The sequence below is a fragment of the Nicotiana tabacum genome, chromosome 7, assembly GCF_000715075.1.
Source record: "Nicotiana tabacum cultivar K326 chromosome 7, ASM71507v2, whole genome shotgun sequence".
Lineage (NCBI taxonomy): Eukaryota > Viridiplantae > Streptophyta > Magnoliopsida > Solanales > Solanaceae > Nicotiana > Nicotiana tabacum.
The window spans coordinates 132,320,264-132,337,567 of NC_134086.1; the positions used below are offsets into that span (position 1 = coordinate 132,320,264).

At 36.6% G+C, this 17,304-nt stretch overlaps 3 protein-coding genes across 4 annotated transcripts; 1 reads left to right on the forward strand and 2 right to left on the reverse strand.

Moving 5' to 3' along the window:
- The first annotated feature begins 1,869 nt into the window (after positions 1–1,869).
- Positions 1,870–4,394, forward strand: LOC107799968 (putative microtubule-binding protein TANGLED). The gene is made up of 4 exons (XM_016623114.2): positions 1,870–2,105; positions 2,814–2,956; positions 3,078–3,133; positions 3,227–4,394. The coding sequence occupies exons 1-4, from the start codon at positions 2,010–2,012 to the stop codon at positions 4,168–4,170; spliced, it is 1,239 nt and encodes a 412-aa protein (XP_016478600.1). The 5' UTR covers positions 1,870–2,009; the 3' UTR covers positions 4,171–4,394.
- A 724-nt stretch (positions 4,395–5,118) lies between these two features.
- On the reverse strand, positions 5,119–8,006 carry LOC107799967 (chaperone protein dnaJ C76, chloroplastic). 2 transcript variants are annotated; one of them, XM_016623112.2, is made up of 7 exons: positions 7,583–8,003; positions 7,315–7,392; positions 6,897–6,934; positions 6,477–6,556; positions 6,251–6,334; positions 5,918–6,026; positions 5,119–5,664 (listed from the first exon to the last, which is right to left on the reverse strand). In XM_016623112.2, the coding sequence occupies exons 1-7, from the start codon at positions 7,871–7,873 to the stop codon at positions 5,523–5,525; spliced, it is 822 nt and encodes a 273-aa protein (XP_016478598.1). In that variant the 5' UTR covers positions 7,874–8,003; the 3' UTR covers positions 5,119–5,522. The 2 variants fall into 2 exon arrangements, with proteins under 2 accessions (XP_016478598.1, XP_016478599.1); XM_016623113.2 differs by lacking the exon at positions 7,315–7,392 and having other exon boundaries at positions 7,583–8,006.
- A 1,018-nt stretch (positions 8,007–9,024) lies between these two features.
- LOC142162304 (uncharacterized) lies at positions 9,025–10,236 on the reverse strand. The gene is made up of 3 exons (XM_075218642.1): positions 9,774–10,236; positions 9,298–9,503; positions 9,025–9,177 (listed from the first exon to the last, which is right to left on the reverse strand). The coding sequence occupies exons 1-3, from the start codon at positions 10,234–10,236 to the stop codon at positions 9,025–9,027; spliced, it is 822 nt and encodes a 273-aa protein (XP_075074743.1).
- Between the last annotated feature and the right edge of the window lie 7,068 nt (positions 10,237–17,304).

Sequence of the window (17,304 nt, forward strand, 5' to 3'; positions counted from 1 at the left end):
TTAGCATTAAAAAGAGGTTTTCTCTCAATTATATTTCAAACAATGACTAAATATTAGTAAGAGGTCCAAAAAATGGCCACCCACGCAGTTTTGTGGAAATGACACCAGGTAGCCGCTTTTAAGCATGTTGTTTAAAATATATTCATAGTTTACAATGTATTTAAAGATTAGTCAATTTGTTCAAACTTCAGGACACGACATTCTGAAGTTTAAACCTCAAAGTTCACACTTCAGGACATCAATGTCCTAAAATTCGAAAATTGTGTCCAGAAATTCGAGTCTTATGTATGTCTTGATTTTAAATTAGGACACTTAATCCTAAATTTCAAATTAACAGTTTAAATATTCAAGACACTTAGTCCTGAACTTTAAATTAGTAGCTCAAATAAGTCCTGAATTTTAAATTTGCAGCTAAAAAATTTAGGATACTTAGTCTTGAAGTTTAAGTAAATTGGCTAATCTTTAAATATATTATAAATTATGCATATATGTTAAGTAGCAGGCTTAAAAGTGGCTACTAGTGCACTTCGCCCCAATTTTTACCATGAAGAATTAACCCATAGTCACTCACCTAATCTCTTAAACTAAAAATAACGGGCGGTTGTGTTATATATGTATAATTCATAGATAATATATATAACAATATATAATCAATATATAATCTATGTATACCGTTAGAAAAAGTAAACCTTGAATTTGGCCGACTATTTGTGTAACAATCCCCCTTTCCCATTATAATTGGAAATTTTACCTCCTGTAACAAAGTATACACCCTATTTATTATAAACCAAAATTATTTTAAAATATTATTTTCTATAACTACCTTTTATATTTTATAGCAAAATGGGTATTTGTGGTATATACTACCATTGAGGCATGAAATATGCTATTTATATTTTTCCTTTTTCTTTCTTTCAATTAACACACTATTCTCTCTCAAAATTTTTCTTCTTTCTCTCTCTCTTCGAGCAACTCAAGATACACGCCCTAGTATTGATGACTGACGAGACATTAGAATATAGCAGAAGGCAGCCAGGAAACAGAAATGAGTGAATTTTTCGAACGGAAAGGAGCAATATGATGAACTCTTATCAGAAATTTGTTGTACGGGTCCGACGAACTTTCTTCTCTTCTTTGCTATTTAGTCACATACAATGATACAAATACATTGTATTCTGTACAAATTCACTCAAACATATTGTATTTTTGTATAATTTGTTTTGCCTGTATTTATGTATTTCGAAGGTCTATATTTTTAATACAGATGAATACACCTGTATTCATGCATATTGTACATACAGTATGCATGAATACATGATATAACATTGAAATACACTGAATACAAATATTGAAATAGAACATAATATAAATATTGAATACATTTAATTTTAAAATATAGTGAAATACAGTAGAATACACTGAATACAAATAGAAATACAGTGAAAAATTAGAATTGATTTTGTTGAGTTATATTAGGAGTGTATAACTGAAAAGTCATTCTAATTAATTAGGTTGATAATGAGGCATGTTAGAATTGACTTTATTAAGTTATATTAGGAGTGTATCTATTTCCGTTATTAGACAGTGACATACCTATTTTTAAGGTGATTGTCATTAGTGTATTCATGAATACATGATGCGAATACATATGAATACAATTGCGTACAACCCAAATATTTCATTTCAAATAAAGTAATCCGCCCAGGAGTTACAAGATAAAGAAGCAAATAAATATAAAATCTCAAATGAGCCGTTTCCATTCATTTGCGGCGATGAATTCGACCGTTAGAACCCAAATATCCGTTGGCAACAAAAGTCAAGACACCTTTTTCCTTGTATACTTCTGCTTCATGTAGAAACTCAACACCTATCCCCCTACTCCGAACACCCACCCCCCCACAAAAACACTATATTGACTTCCACTACGGAGACAAAGGGAGTCTTGAGGAGCGTATAGAAAGAAGAGACCCACACTTCTCTTTTCGTTGGGTTGAGAAGTGAAAGCGAAAATGGTAGCAAGAACCCCACCAAGGTTGCAGCTTCACAAGGAAATGGTGGTGCCTCCTCCTCTTAACCCCATTCTTCTTAGAGAAACTCTTAACAAGGTTGGTGGTGTCCTTTCATCATTACAAGCAAGAAAAAAAACAACTTTTTCTTCTTTGTTTATTACTACTGGTTTCCCCACTCCTCCTCTTCTTTTGATCTTTTTTTTTTTTGAAAAAACTTGTTATCTTATGTTTCAAAAGTGAATAAGGAAATCTATTGAAGTATCAGTGCTGGGTATTTCTTACTTTTGTGAATTGGGTTCTTTTTTGTTGAGTTATAAGAGCTCAATTCTGTCAATTGGGGGATCTTTAAAGTAAGATCCTTTGATTTCAGACTGAATTCTGAGAAATGAGTTCTCATTTGTATCTGAGTTTTTTTTGGGATTGAGGAATGGCTCTTTCTTTTGGACTTATAAAGTTCAATTAGATGTATTAATAATTTCTTCAATGTTGTGTAATTTTATGGTGTCTCTAATACTAAAGGTTTCATCTTTCTATGGCGTCTGCTCTTTCTGAAAAATCTTTCTTATTGACTTCCCTCAATATTATTCTGGGTGTCAGACTCATAATTTTGATTAATCATTGGGATCTTCTGGTTTCAGATAATAAAATATTTTGATCTCAGTCATGGCTCTTTGCTGTTTCTGAAATTTACCCCCCCCCCCCCCCCTCAAAGTTTGGTAGTTCTAAAAGGATCATCTTTTTGCTAGAAAGGTGTTGAAAATTGCAAAACTTTAGCTGATTTTTGTGAGGTGATTTTGGTTGAAGGTGGACAAGTGTATGGCTCGATTGCAAGAGCTTCAGTACACAGTTACAGGTGGTAATAAGGTTATTTCTGGTGTAACTCTCAGTCCTCGTAGCACCAGAGGCTATTTGAAGACTAGCCTCAGATGCAAACAAGAATCTTTGAGGTACAAAAATATAGAACTACTTATTCAAATCTAGCTGATTTTTTTGTACCTTTTCTTTTTTACAATTTAATTAATGTCCTCTTAACTTGTGTAACACAATTCTTCTTATACCAATTCAAAGGATCAAGAATGCTACTTCCCGCAAATCTCCTCCAGGGAAATTGCCCACAAATGCAGGTAACTTTCTGTCTTTTATAATTAGTAACTTGTGTTTCTGGTTTCCTAAATTGTGTCAAAATTGTTGATGTTTTTGTGACTTGGTGGGAGCAGGGGAATGGCAGCGAATGTCATTACCAGCAATGCTTCTGGGAGAGACAGTGGCTGAAATTAAACAGGCAAGTCAATTTGCTAGAGAAATAGTGGAAGCAGTAGGATCCAAGGGAACAAAACCAGACCCTAAAACTCCACTCACAATCAGGAAAAATCAGAAGCCAAGCCCCGAAAACTCTGAGCTCCGATCACGTAGAAAGAGAGAGAAACAGGTAACCTTGCAAACAATGCGGTCTGAGTTCGATACACCATCAAAACAACAACGAGCAAAATCAAGAATAAACTTCAAGGTTTCTCCAGTGCAGAAGAGGGAATGTGAGAAAGAAGATTGCAAGTACATTGCGAATAGAGTGTCCCCTAGGAATAGGCCATGGGTGAAAAAGACTGTTCTTTTCCCAAACCCATTGTTCCATTCATCACCAACTTCACAGCAGCAGAAACTCACCAAAACAAAGTCTCCGGTGATTGCAAGAAATCGACAAACACCCCATAAGTTCTTGGTGAAGTCTCCGCTCAAGTCCTCAACACTTCAAGTGAAAAACAGAAGCCCTCAAAAACTTTTTGTATCTTCTCCTACCAGATTAACAAGTTTGAGCACTAAGTTATTGGTGAAGTCCCCACCTAAAGCGTCAAAGTTTCAAGTGAAAATCAGGAGTCCTCCAAAATTTTTGACATCTCCTATTAGAGCAACAAGTTTGAGCAAGAGGTCTCCAAAGATGTCTACAGCTGCCAAATTGAGAAGGTCATTTTCTCCATCAAGATTGGCAAACAAGCTAGCTTCTTCACCCTCCAAATTGAGGTCATTTTCGCCATCAAGATTGGCAAGTAGGTTAGCTTCACCGTTAAAGAGCAAAAAGTCTGTACAGAAGATTGACGGGATGAAGATGATGATGAGTGGACTCAAACAGAGACCACGAGCTTCAACCACATCAATGCAATTCTGAGTTCAGGGAATGTAAATGAGCGTAATCATGGTTTGCGCTTGAAATTTGAGGGATTCTTTTCTGTTGAAGATATTTTCTTAATGTCCTTGTTAAAATAGTACAACAAGAGTACTTTTCCCTTTTTTCATCCCTTCTATTACTTTAAAGATTGTATAATTTGATTTGTGAACTTGTGAGGTACTTCCTCAATAATGTAAATAATAATGGTTTTCTGACGAATGAAATTTACTTTCAGTGTATAGTTTGGCTAGGTTCAATCTATCATTTCGTGAACCTCTTTAAATGAATGTTTAACTGCATACATTCTCATAGGCTTAAGAAAATGGCATGCTTTTGCACAGAAGATAAAAGCTATGGAAACCAAGGAAATAAAGATCGAAGCTACAGCTCCAAATTGAGAGAATGGCAATCCTGAAAATGAGCTCATGCACCAAGTATGGTGACTAATACTGTCTTTCTCCTCAAAAGCTTCGTATGAGTTTGGTACGCTAATGCTTACACAGGAAGTATATATTTTTATACAATAATCTATATCAAGAAAAGTATCATCCTTGGATGGATTGCGATTAGTGGAAAGGTCAGTAATCTGGAAAAATCTTCAACTATTTAACTTGTTATAGGAAAAATTTAATCATCTAATAAAATGAAAAAGGAATATTAGTTAGAACAGAGGAATATGTTAGTCTACTTGGGAAGAGTTTAATTTGAGATGACTTTACATAGTGGACTAGAGTTTTGTGCTAAGAGAAAGCTACTTCAGAACTTCTGAGACGAGAATCTGATGATGGTGTGATCTTATGAGGTCTGTTCAAACTTAGAATGTGGGAGCGGGTTGCAGACAGAGTAAAAATATACTATTTCTCTTGCTATATAAAGCTGGTAGCTTTCCGGAGAGAGTTTTAACTTTTTATACTATGAGGTCACTTAAACATAACTACAAGGTAACAGTCCATAAAAGGTGGGATTAGTAAACTAAAAAATAAAGCAGGTTACCCGGTACAGTAGTTTATACCCTGACAGTGTAAAAATATTTTATGTAACAGAGTGAATTTTCCTAGTACAATTTGTAATGTTCCACTTGTACATCAATATCATATCACCCAATATTCAGTCAGTTGCAGCTGCTTTTCCCCGACGCTTGGTGTGTATCCCAGCATCTCATATGCTGCATAGTGCAGACCATTTTAAGGACTTTGGTAACATAGCATAAGGTTGACAGTCTGTGACTTAAATAACATTTCTCCTATGGTCCATGTGATAACTTCAGCATTGCATAGCATTTGAGGTGGTAGTCTCTGTTCAACTTGCAAGTTTTTCCACACAAGGTGGTCTCCTAGGAGGATTTTCAAGATTTAGAACCAGTCTACATGTTTGGTTGAGGCCTTAGGTTGCTTCTTGGGCTTTTGGTAGCGATTGTTCTCAAATCGGGCTTTTACAATTAAAGAATATAGCAAGTCTGCTTCTGCTGATGTATCATAAGGTGTGCTCATGATGCTACAAAATAAAAAACGACACAAAATTAATGATAAAAAGGAAGAAAGGGCAGCAGCAGCAGCAAATAAGAAAATCACAATACAATTCCAACGGCTTGAAGCCAAGAAGAGAGCACTGTTATAACATATAGATGCTATCCATGTAAACATATCTATAAACTTCTTTTCGTTTTGGGATTCTTCTTGTTGGAAAGTTCGCCCACTACCATTTTTTACAAAAGCAGGACGGAAGTTGAGTCGAGGAGTAAAAATACCTGCCAAGTAGCTCTTCAAGAATTATTCTTTGAGAAGGTGTAACATAATGAATGCAACTCCTGGGGCATTGACCAACTGCAAGATGGACTTGATAATCTTCACCATGTCCTGAATATGTACAACTTTTGGTTCACTAGCTAGATAAAACTAAGAGGATAAAACCTTCTTTATATAGACCAACCAAAGCAACTGTATAATTGTCTTTCAGTGTTTACTATGTTTCCTTTCCATTCACTAAAAAGCATTATTTTTCACTACAAATCTTTTCCTGTTAGCAGGCTAATTTTCTGATGATAGTAACAAGGAGTTCAGTATCTAGTACAACTATAGACCTTGAGAAGTAGCGCATGCAGTTCCCGTTAAAGTGGAAAAAGTGAACGCATGAGGTGCTTTCTCAGCGCATGAAAACGGACAGCCTGCATATATCATGAAAGAAAGAGATCAGGAACTATGCAAATTCTACATCGTATCATTCTGACAGTAAAGTGAATGTGCTTCCAAAAGATAGCCTACAGGAAGAATCACTTGCAGGCTACAACAGATTTTTGAAGTTGTTACCTTTTCCAATGCAAACTGTTTCGTTAACAAAGAGATCAAATGCTTCACATTCTGGTTGATCAAATGGATCCAAGCATTCCCTGTAAAACTCAAACAGTGAATATGACAAAAAAATATTACCTGAAGCACACTACTCAACAACAACAACAACAAAAAACCTAGTGTAATCCCATAAGTGGTGGGGTCTGGGGAGGGTAGCGTGCACGCAAACCTTAACCCTACCTTATAAAGGTAGAGATACTGTTTTCGATAGACCCTCGGATATGAAGGACCACTACTCCAAAAAAAAGAAAAAGAAAAAGAAAAGCAGAGCAGAGGAATGTTGCAGCAATTATCACAAGATTGGGTTGTGACTATTCAACTGAATGGAATTTCAGGATTTAGATTCAATAAGATTATAAACTTATAGCCCCAATTTACCTTTCAATGATCTCTGACTTGGTGAAGTTGGACAACATCTGCTTTCATTTCAAAAGATAAAAGTCAGCTATCATTTGAGAAAGAAAATTTAAGCAACCAAAAGATAGCATCCTGATTTGGCATTTCCTCTATAAATCTAATAGGCCTTATATTATATTCTTAGGTTTTATGAAACAGTTTGGACTTTGGAACCAAATCTTATAACTAAGGACAGAGTCTCCCTGAATTGCTTTCCATTAAACCAGTTTATTAAACCTGAAAAAACTGGTATTAGAGGACTATCTAGCTGCAGCTTTACTATCTTACTGCCTGCATATTACTCACTTGATATCATAATAAATTCTTGCTTATACTTTGGATTTTCCTGCATGTTCTACAACTCAAATTGGATGATTTGTTTGCTCTTAGGACAATTTACCTCATAGGCTTGAATGACTAGGCGAATCATTTTATCTCTATCCCCATCTCTCCTTACATCAGGATGAAACTTTTTAACCTGTATCCATTAATTATTAAACCAAACAAAAAAAAAATCATCACTAGCAGTTTTAAGTATGAACCTTGCAAGCACAGAAAAGTAAAAAAGACAAACCTTTTTTTTTTTTTCAGAAATCAAAAGAAAAAACAGGACAATAGACATGGATTCTTGAATGGTTTATCCACAAATGCAAAATTTGTAGTATTACCTTATTCCGGAAAGCGGATTTCAGCTCATCAGCAGAGCAGTTAGGAGCAACACCAAGAACATCATATGCCAAAGAAGCATTGAGGGGTTCGTCATTACCATAATTCTGACCATAACACTTGGCTTTCGAGGAAGAAGAAGAAGAAAGGGAAGCAAAGTGGTGTGTAGAAGTCAAAGGAAAAGAAGAGGTTGATGGAAAAGTGTGGGAGTAAATATTCTCAGGAGTTGTTGGAAAGAAAGCTGAAGTTCCAATTACAGTATTTTTGTTGTACAGAGATGACCAATATTCCATCTTTCTTGATCATTTATGGGCAAAAAGAAATAAAAAGGCTATATGGGGTTAAGTGTAAGAGATATTCTGTCTCCAATTGTAGCCATTCAAGTTGTCCTCCGCCTGTGAGATTAGTGGTGAGGTTTATTTCCAAAAAGTTCACGTCACTGTCCTTTTTCTTATTATTTTTCTTGCTGCTTAAATAGGCAATTATGGATATTGTGAAAAAGGATCAAATTACACTGCTGTAGGGGGACTTAAAGAGCGAAAAAAGTAGACATACTGATATGAACGGCAATGAAATAGTAAATTAAAGAAGGAAAATGAAAGATAAAGCTGCTAATGAAAGGAAAATACAGAGCAAAAATAGATAGGATTTAATTCATTGTGTAAAAGGGACTCTAGTACAATGCTCATAAAGGAAAGAAGTAAAAAGGAATCAATAGTTGTCCTATGCTCCTTTGTGGCAATTCTTATCTTCCTACTGGACCCCATTAATAACATACAAGGACAATTGCTGGGTCAATGTGCATTTAGTGATAACTATAAAATAATTATAAAAGGACCTAACTGACCAACTCAAAACTTAGTTCCAATCCTCTAAAATAACTAACTTAACTGCCACGTCTTATCTTTTAAGCTTAACGTACAACCTTCAGAAGCTACACACTCTTCAGCTCGTATCAGATCCCCCTCGTTGAAATCTTCCTTGTCCCAAGGAAGGAAAGAAGGGAATCGAATCATAAGAGATTGGTTATCCTCCCATGTTGCTTGTTCTAAACCTGTTTGATCCCACTGGACTAACACTTGAGTGATGACCTTGTTTCCCTTTTGAACCATTCTTCTATCTAGGATCAGTGAAGGGTGAGGACAATAGGGACTGGAGAGGTCAAACACAGGGGGGTGCGCGATTATTTCTGGTAGTTTATAACAAGGCTTCAATTGAGATACATGAAAAGTGGGGTAGAGGAGTTGAGGAGGCAGTGATAACTTATAGGCTACTTCTCTTACGTTCTGCAGTATCTGATATGGCTCATAATATTTGGCTGAAAGTTTAGAAAAATGAGCACCAGACATGGTCACTTGCTCATATGTTTGTATTTTGCGGTATACCAATCACCTTTTTTGAATTGCTTGTCGAGCCTATGTTTGTTGGCCTGTTCAACCATCCTCTATTGAGCTCTTTGCAAATGGTATTTCAGAAGTTGAAATTTAAACTCCTTTGTTAGTAAGCTTTTATCAACCTCTTCTACAGTTGAGTCTCCTGCCACATAAGGCAAATGAAGAGGTGGTGACTGTCCATACAGTGCCTCATAGGGAGTGGTCTGTATTGAAGAATGAAAGATGGTGTTGTACCACCATTCAGCTGCTGTCACATAAGAATACTAGTCCTTTTGAGAGTCAGAACAAAAGCATCTGAGGTAGGTTTCGAGGCATCTATTTACCACCTTTGTTTGACCAATTGATTGAAGGTGGTATGTTGTAGAAGTACTAAGAGTAACTCCCTGCATAGAAAATAATTCTTGCCACAATTTGCTAGTAAAGATAGGATCTCTATCGTTTACTATATCCTCTATCATCCCATGCAACTTATGAATCTGCTCCATGAATATCTTTGTAAGATCTTTATTTGAATAAGGATGTGAGAGCCCTAAGAAATGAGCATATTTAGTCAGCCTGTACACCACTACCCAAATAACCGACTTTTCTTTTGATTTTGGTAAACCCTCAATAAGTTCCATACTTATGCTACTTCATGCTATATAAGGCAACCTGAGTGGTTGCAGTAGGCCTGGGTAAGGTACTGTCTCATGTTTGTGCCTTTGACACACTCCACACTCTTTGACATATGTTTGAACATCCTCCTTTAAACCTCTCCAATAAAAAAGAGCAGCAATTCTTCTGTAAGTGTGGTCAATACCTGAGTGTCCTCCACTGACTGAGTTATGCCACAATCTCATGATCTCCTTCCTTAACTGCCCATCAGGTCTTATTACCAACTTCCTATTCTTTCTCAGTTGTTTATGTACAAATGAGTACCCTTTCACCTCAGATTTCTTTTCTTTGAGTTCTTGGATTAGGCTAATGAGTTCATCATCTAGTGACCAGCTTTGCATAATTTGGCTTAGTAAGTCTGTCTTGATTGTGGACAGAGTTAGAGCAGCTAGTTCCACCAAAGGTAATCTGGATAATGCATCTGCTGACTTGTTCTCTTTTACCTTTTTGTACTCAATGGTAAAGTCATATTGCATCAACTTAGTGATCCACTTTAGTTGAGAACCTGTATGTAGCTTTTGTTCAAGAAGAAACTTTAATGCCTTTTGGTCTGTTTTCACTGTGAATGATCTACCCATTAGATACTGATTACATTTAGAGACTGCCATGACCAATTCCAATAACTTCTTGTTATATACTGATAAAGACTAATTCCTAGGAGATAACCTATAACACTCCTCAAATTTATAAAGTTTCGAGACACGCTAATTATAGAATTAAATTATTATTATTATTTTTGTCTTGCCTATAGTGAATAAATAAATATATATATATATATATACACACACACACACACACTTAAATAATTGGATATACAATTAGAGGAATATTAATAATTTTTAATGTTAGTAATTACTAAAAGTATGTGTAATAAAATACTACTTAAGTCAAAAAAAGAAAAAGAAAAGGGGAAGCACGTGCCAAGTAAGGCCATAAAGGGCTGTTGGACCAAACATAATAGCCTCACAGAGGCGTGAATACTTTACAAAAGCAAACAGAATTAACATTCTGTTTGATCGAGAAACACAGGCACCAAGTATTCATGCAGGGAAACGAAAATTCTAGGGTTCTTCATAACTCACTTATTTTTTTTACTCAGGTATACAAAATTTTCTATTCTCAATTACCCTACAGTAGTAATAGGTAAGAGATGAATAGTTAATTCCCTTGTTTTTCCATATCAACAATAAATTTCATGTTTAGGTGTGAAACTTTAAAATTGATTAAAATACACTGGTTGTTGTAGAATCGATTGTTTGACTGGTGTCAATTAGACTGGGGTCTATGCATTGGCTCGAGAAGTTTTGAGGTGAGTTGATATAACCCTTTACTAAAGTGGTTTAACTCACAAAAGCACACACACAAGGTGTTTGATGAATTGCATAAAAGAGTTAATATATACTTAATTGGAGTAGTAAGTACCTATTAACTTAGAATTATTTTCTAGCTAAAGTTTAGATGATTATTTGGATATATATGCATAAATTTCAGATTTTTATGTTATCTTATATGCCATTTTCATGTTGAAAAATCATAAAGGATCAAAAACTTTTATAAATACTTTTAAATGTTTATTTCATTCTTATACCAAGTCTTACATTTAAGGATACCAGTATGAGTATGTATAAAAGATTTAGACTTGAAAAGTCACAAGAAGAAATTTTAGAAAGAAAAGAATTTTGGGAGTATCCTTTATTTTGAGAAGGGGTCATCGTCCAGGCCTAAGGTTCTGACCAAAGCGTTGACTTCCTGAAACTACTTGTGCCAAAGTAGGGAGCACACGAGCCGAGGGTTTCGTTGCTGAGAATTTACTTAGCCATGATAAGGTATGAAATATGAGCACTGAGAACCATGAAGCGAGTGACACCTCGTGGATTGGGCCTATTCGATCAGGTTGGGATCGAACCCATGCCGATCACACGGTGACTCAGACAGAATTAAGTTAGGATAGTTGGAACTCCCAAAGTATAAAGTGAAGTATTTTTTTATAAGAAAGAAAAATAAAAGAATTTCTTTTAGAATATTCATAAATTGCTATTATGCAATTATTTAGAATTATTCTTATAAGCTTTATGTTTTACATGCATTTAGAACCTTTGCTCATAATGTATATGTTATTGAAGTTTCGCCCCTGTTGTTGAGGCTCACTGAGTAAAATAGATGGTACTGACATTCTCTTTTGGGAACCTACGTTGGTCTGCGGTACAACGTAGGAACCGGGTTTGCAGGCGAGCAAGTTACGAGATAGGACTTCCTTCTCTTCCAGTGCTATTGGTGAGCTCCGCTTTTGTTCGTGGAGTATTCCTTAGAGTCATCTTTATTTAGTTATTTCTTTGTTACTTAGAGACTGACCAGGAAATCTCATGTCCTGAGCAGTGCGTCAGTTTATCAGTAGAGGCTTCATAGACATAGTCGTTGGGTTAAGATTCAGATATTTTTGATAATAACTTAGCAGTATTTTATTGGTTACTATGAATAAAGTTTTGGAGTTGATTTATTTAAATATTTAAAATTAATCAAAAGCATTTGGTTAGAGTATTGCCTTGTTGCATATAAAGTTTGGGGTTATAATAGATTTGATAAGCAGAGATGATTCGCTCGGTCATGTTTAGTGATCGAATGCCGGTCCCGACTTGTTCAGAAAATGGGTCGTGACATAACCCTTTACTTAGGTATGCAACAGACTGCCCCTTCTGCATTAATATAGCTCCAATGCCCATGCTGCATGCATCAGTCTCTATTTCAAATGGTATTGAGAAGTCAGGAAGCACCAGTACTGGTGCTGAGGTCAGGGCTTCCTTCAATCTGTTAAATGCCTTAGTGGTTTGATCAGTCCATATAAAGTTGTCCTTCTTCAATAGCTCAGTGAGTGGCTTACTGATTGATCCATACCTTTTAATGAACCTTCTATAGTACCCAACCAAACCTAGGAACCGTCTTAACTATTTGAGATTGATGGGCACATGCCATGTCTAAATAGCTTCTATCTTCTTTGGGTCTGTGGCCACACCTTCAACAGAGATGTAGTGCCCCAAATATTCCACCATATCAGCTGCAAAGACACACTTGCTCTCTTTAGCAAATAGCTGATGTTTAACCAACAGATCAAAGGTAACTCTGAGGTGTTGTAGATGTTTATCCATGCTCCTACTAAACACCAAAATGTCATCAAAGAATACTAGGATAAATTTCCTTAGATACTCTTGGAAAATGTGATTAATTAAACCCTGAAAGCTGGAAGGAAAATTGGTTAAGCCAAAGGGCATCACCGGGTACTCATAATGTCTTGAGTGAGTTTTAAATGCTGTTTTGTGGACATCTGAGGGAACCATTCTAATCTAGTGATAACCAGCTCTTAAATCTATCTTGGAATAGATTTGTGAGCCCCCTAATTTATCCAATAACTCCTCAATGATGGGTATTGGGAATTTATCCTTCATAGTGACCTTGTTTAGAGCTCTATAATCCACACACAATCTCCAAAAGCCATCTTTTTTCCCTACCAAAACCATAGGTGATGCATATGAGTTGTAACTATACTGAATTATGCCTTGACTTAACATTTCCTGCACCATCTTTTCTATCATATCTTTCTGTATGGGTGAGTACCTGTAAGGTCTTGAGTTCACAGGGTTGCTTCCTTCTAACAAGGGAATATGATGATCAAATACTCCTCTGGAAGGAGGTAATTGTTTAGGCTCCTCAAACAACTCATTGTATCCATCTAGCAACTGTTGAATTTCCACTCTCCTTTCTGCAGCTATGTCTGGTTGGTCAACTTCAACATTTTTCTCTATGCAAACTCAGATTATGAAAATCTGAGTAGTATCCACTGATATCTTGTGGAGTGCCTTGGCATCTACAATTTTAAAAGAAGGTTGGATCCCTTATAATGTCACAATTTTTCCTTGATACACAAATTGCATCCACAACTTCTCAAAATTGACCTTGATGTCTCCCAATTTACTCAACCATTGGATACCAAGTACTATATCAAAACTTCCTATAGGAAGTACTAAGAATTCATCCTGAAACATGGTTCCTTGCATTAACTATTTGAACTCTTTACTTCCCTTTTACAGATTGAATGATTCTCCCATCTGCTACTGAGATATCATGTGGACTGATTTGATGAATTTTTCATCCCATCTTCATAGCTTCCTTCTCATTGATAAAATTATGGGTAGAACCACAATCAATGAGAACACTAATTAGTCTTTGCTCAGTGAATCCTTGGATTTTGAGTGTCATGTACCCCTTTGAGCCATTCGGGGCTTGTAGAGAAATTTCATAATTCTCAGTTGGTTCCTCTTCAAGCTCTTGAACCTCAAGGCACTCTTCCTGCTCCTCTGGTTCTTCCTGTGTAGTGAAGCCTTTTTCTCCTATCTCTAGAGAATAGATTTGCTTTTGCCTTACATTTGTGACCAGACACAAATTTTTCATCACAAAAAAAAAACACATCTCATTGGCTCTCTTCTCATCCATTTCTGTTGGCGTTAGTCTCCTTCTTCTATTATTGTTAAAAGCTACAGTGATTGGCTTCTTGTAGTTAGGCAAGTTACTTCTATGCATCCCTCCAGAACCTTGACCTTGAGAGCCTTTTGAGGAAGCAGGCCCTGCATATGCACTTTTGATAGTCTTTCTTTGGTGCAACAAAGCTAGCTTCATGTAGCCTGGCTAGATAGTAAGCTTGGGGCAGGCTACAAGGGTTCCTATCTTCACTACATTGCTAAGCTCATGTTTCAAATTGTTCAAAAAGATACTGATAGCATGCTCCACAGACAAATTGATCCTGGTCATTACACTAACAAAATACTTCTGATAGTCTTTGACTAAACCTGTGTGCTTAACATTCATAAGTTCTATCATGGGTCTGAATATTCGCCCCAAAGCTGTCACATAAAGCCCATAAGTATTCTTCCCGAGTTGGAAGAGGCACGTGTCCTCTACTCCTCATATATTCTAGTTTCCACTGTAGGGCATCACCCTCAAAGTGCAATGAAACGAGCTTCATCTTCTGTTTGATTGTAACTTCCTCATCAGCAAAAAACTGTTCTACCTTATACAACCATGTCCTCAAGTATTTCCTATTAAACTTTAGAAATTCAACCTTGTTGTATTTTGTGAATGGTAAGTTAGGTAAGGGCAAATAGGGATTGGTTGTGGTCTGTTGGTGCTGATTGGTAACAGGAGTGTTCTGGTAGTGAGGAAGGGTTACTGTATAAGGAATTTGGTGGTATAAAAGTGGTGGTATATGTGTGTTATGGGTATAATAGGAAGTGAGGTATGACCGTGTTTGGTAAAATAAAGTGTAGGGGGGCTGCAATCCTACTGATGACCCTTAGCTTAGTTGCTGAGTGGCAGGATAGCTACTGCCTTGGCTATATGGAGTGTTCAAGGATTGTGGTTAAATGTTGCAGCTCTAGGGTAGGGTGATTGGAAATTCTGTGGTCTTTGGGTGTAAAACATGAAGGGTTGTATAGGAGGTTGGGGTACCATTGGTATTCTACTGGAGTTGGGTGAACTTGGGAGCCTTGAGTCATGAGAGTGTGACTAAGTGGTGCTACTGAAGCTACAAGAGCTCCGGTTGGCATAGTTTGGGGCTAGAGAATTGTCATGCTCCAAACTAGGGGAGGCACAACTGTCACTCGATACTGTATTCGATCGAGTTAGCCACTAAACATACTAGCTAACTAAACCGGGGGCCCAACAGATCGGGCAGCACAACATCTGAAATACTAAGCCTGGACCATTAAGGTCATGACCTGAATAACAATAAGCCATATAAACAAAGGTAGACGAGCCAAAATAATAAAGTACTAGCTGGCCGACGAGGCCGAGATTGGAGACATACATGCCTACACACATATATATATATGCCAAGCCTATGGGCTGGAGACTGAAAGCTACAAAAAGAAACCAAGAATACTGTGTCCACAATAGCCTCTAAGAGTGTCATAAGCACTGTCAGAACAAGGCCCCGACTATACCCAAACTGTACACAAAAGTAACCATCCTATGAAAGCTCCAGGAAGAGGTGGAGCTTACCAACTCACAGCTGAACCCCAAAATCCTAGCGGAGGGGTCGATCGAAGTCCCTACCTGGACCTGCACGTACGAAACAAAAATGCAGTGTCCCCAGGAAACAGGACATCAGTATGAATAAAAATGTACTGGTATGTAAGACAAAAAGTAGAATCATACATAGCTGATGTAAAAAAATAATAGTGAAACCACCTGACACTGAAACTCTTATAGCCTCCATGACCGACATTCGACCTCATAGTAATCAATTATGCATGGTATGCTCGTGTAAGCATATGTCGTGAATACATATATATTGATGCAAATGCATGACATACCCAACCAAATGCTAGCAATGACGGTCTCTCCTGGTAGATAACCGGTATCATATTGCCAACCTGTGGCCATCTGTACAATATATATAGTTTTTCGGGCAAATAGGCCCCTTACCTACGATTATAGCTCGAAGTCCATGCATAATATGTCATGTATGATATGAGCTTTGAACGCACATAATAGGCCATAACAAGGACTTAGCCAATCTTGGCTCATTGGTACTCTTATTCTTATAATCTCATAATCACCTTCGTATCGCATACACTTGTCTCGTGGAACCTCATATGTTTTCTTTGAATAAATAAGCTTGAAAACTTAACTCTACTTTTAGAAAGATAACTTAACTCTGAAGATGTTCATAAAAAGCTTAAGGTGCTTCACTTAGTCCTTATACCTGATTTCTTGATAATTAGCAAAGGAAAGTATATCAAAAATCAAGTGTTTTAATAGTTTAAACGTAAAATTTATATTTGAGATATTTTGAAATCGATGTGTCACTTTAGAGATTTTAAAATATACTTTAACAAGGAAGAAGGACCGATCGTAAATACTAAATGCCTTTATTTTGTTTAGTCACACAACCCAAAAACGAATAAGAATTCATATATATAGACATATGGATAAGAAAACCGACAAAATGACATATATAGATGTCGAATACCCTAATTAACCGAACGAGTGGAATATCAACCCAATAGCATCATAAAAATACTTCAGCTACGATCCCAATGCCTTTCACAGAAGGTCTTTCTAGCAATAGAATAGTAAAATATCACATTTGACGTCTTAGGAATTTCCAAGAATTCGTGCAAAAAGGAAGGACGGAGCTTAGCCTTAACATACCTTCCCAACGAACGTCCGAATGCCTGTAGTTCCTTCACGAAAGTTGTTCCTTACGTCCTAAGCTTCGCAAACACTATATATATGCAGCTTATACACACCTATAAATAGTTCATAATTGAGTTTAAATTGGCAGATTTGCCATATGGCCCTAACTTGACGAAACGTCCGTAGAACTTTGTAAAAACGATCATAAAAGAGTCCCAAGATGATTACCTTGGAAAATCAAGTATAAAGCCTGAAGAACCAGCAAGAACAACAAATTCCTATCTTCCAAAAATAGCTCCAAACACAACTAATAGAAGGGGGAAACGATTGCAAAGTGTAGAGATTGAGTTTCTAGGCACGGGGACGAACTTTAACGGTATAAATCGTTAAAAACGTACCTTAATCACTCAAGAACACCATGGAACTCTCTCTTCAGCTCCCTCACTGTTTTGGGGCGAAAATGAAATGTTTTGGGGTCTTACAAGTCG

Coding starts and splice junctions, on each gene's coding strand:
- LOC142162304 (XM_075218642.1), bottom strand. CDS start 10,236: ATGGCAGTCTCTAAATGTAATCAGTATCTAATGGGTAGATCATTCACA. Junction 9,504..9,773: donor AGTCAGTGGAGGACACTCAG/GTATTGACCACA, acceptor CTCATTTCTTAG/GGCTCTCACATCCTTATTCA. Junction 9,178..9,297: donor CAATTGGTCAAACAAAGGTG/GTAAATAGATGC, acceptor TCTTCAATACAG/ACCACTCCCTATGAGGCACT.
- LOC107799968 (XM_016623114.2), top strand. CDS start 2,010: ATGGTAGCAAGAACCCCACCAAGGTTGCAGCTTCACAAGGAAATGGTG. Junction 2,957..3,077: donor TGCAAACAAGAATCTTTGAG/GTACAAAAATAT, acceptor ACCAATTCAAAG/GATCAAGAATGCTACTTCCC. Junction 3,134..3,226: donor GAAATTGCCCACAAATGCAG/GTAACTTTCTGT, acceptor TGGTGGGAGCAG/GGGAATGGCAGCGAATGTCA.
- LOC107799967 (XM_016623112.2), bottom strand. CDS start 7,873: ATGGAATATTGGTCATCTCTGTACAACAAAAATACTGTAATTGGAACT. Junction 6,935..7,314: donor TAGTCATTCAAGCCTATGAG/GTAAATTGTCCT, acceptor AAATGAAAGCAG/ATGTTGTCCAACTTCACCAA. Junction 6,557..6,896: donor AAGTCAGAGATCATTGAAAG/GTAAATTGGGGC, acceptor TGAGTTTTACAG/GGAATGCTTGGATCCATTTG.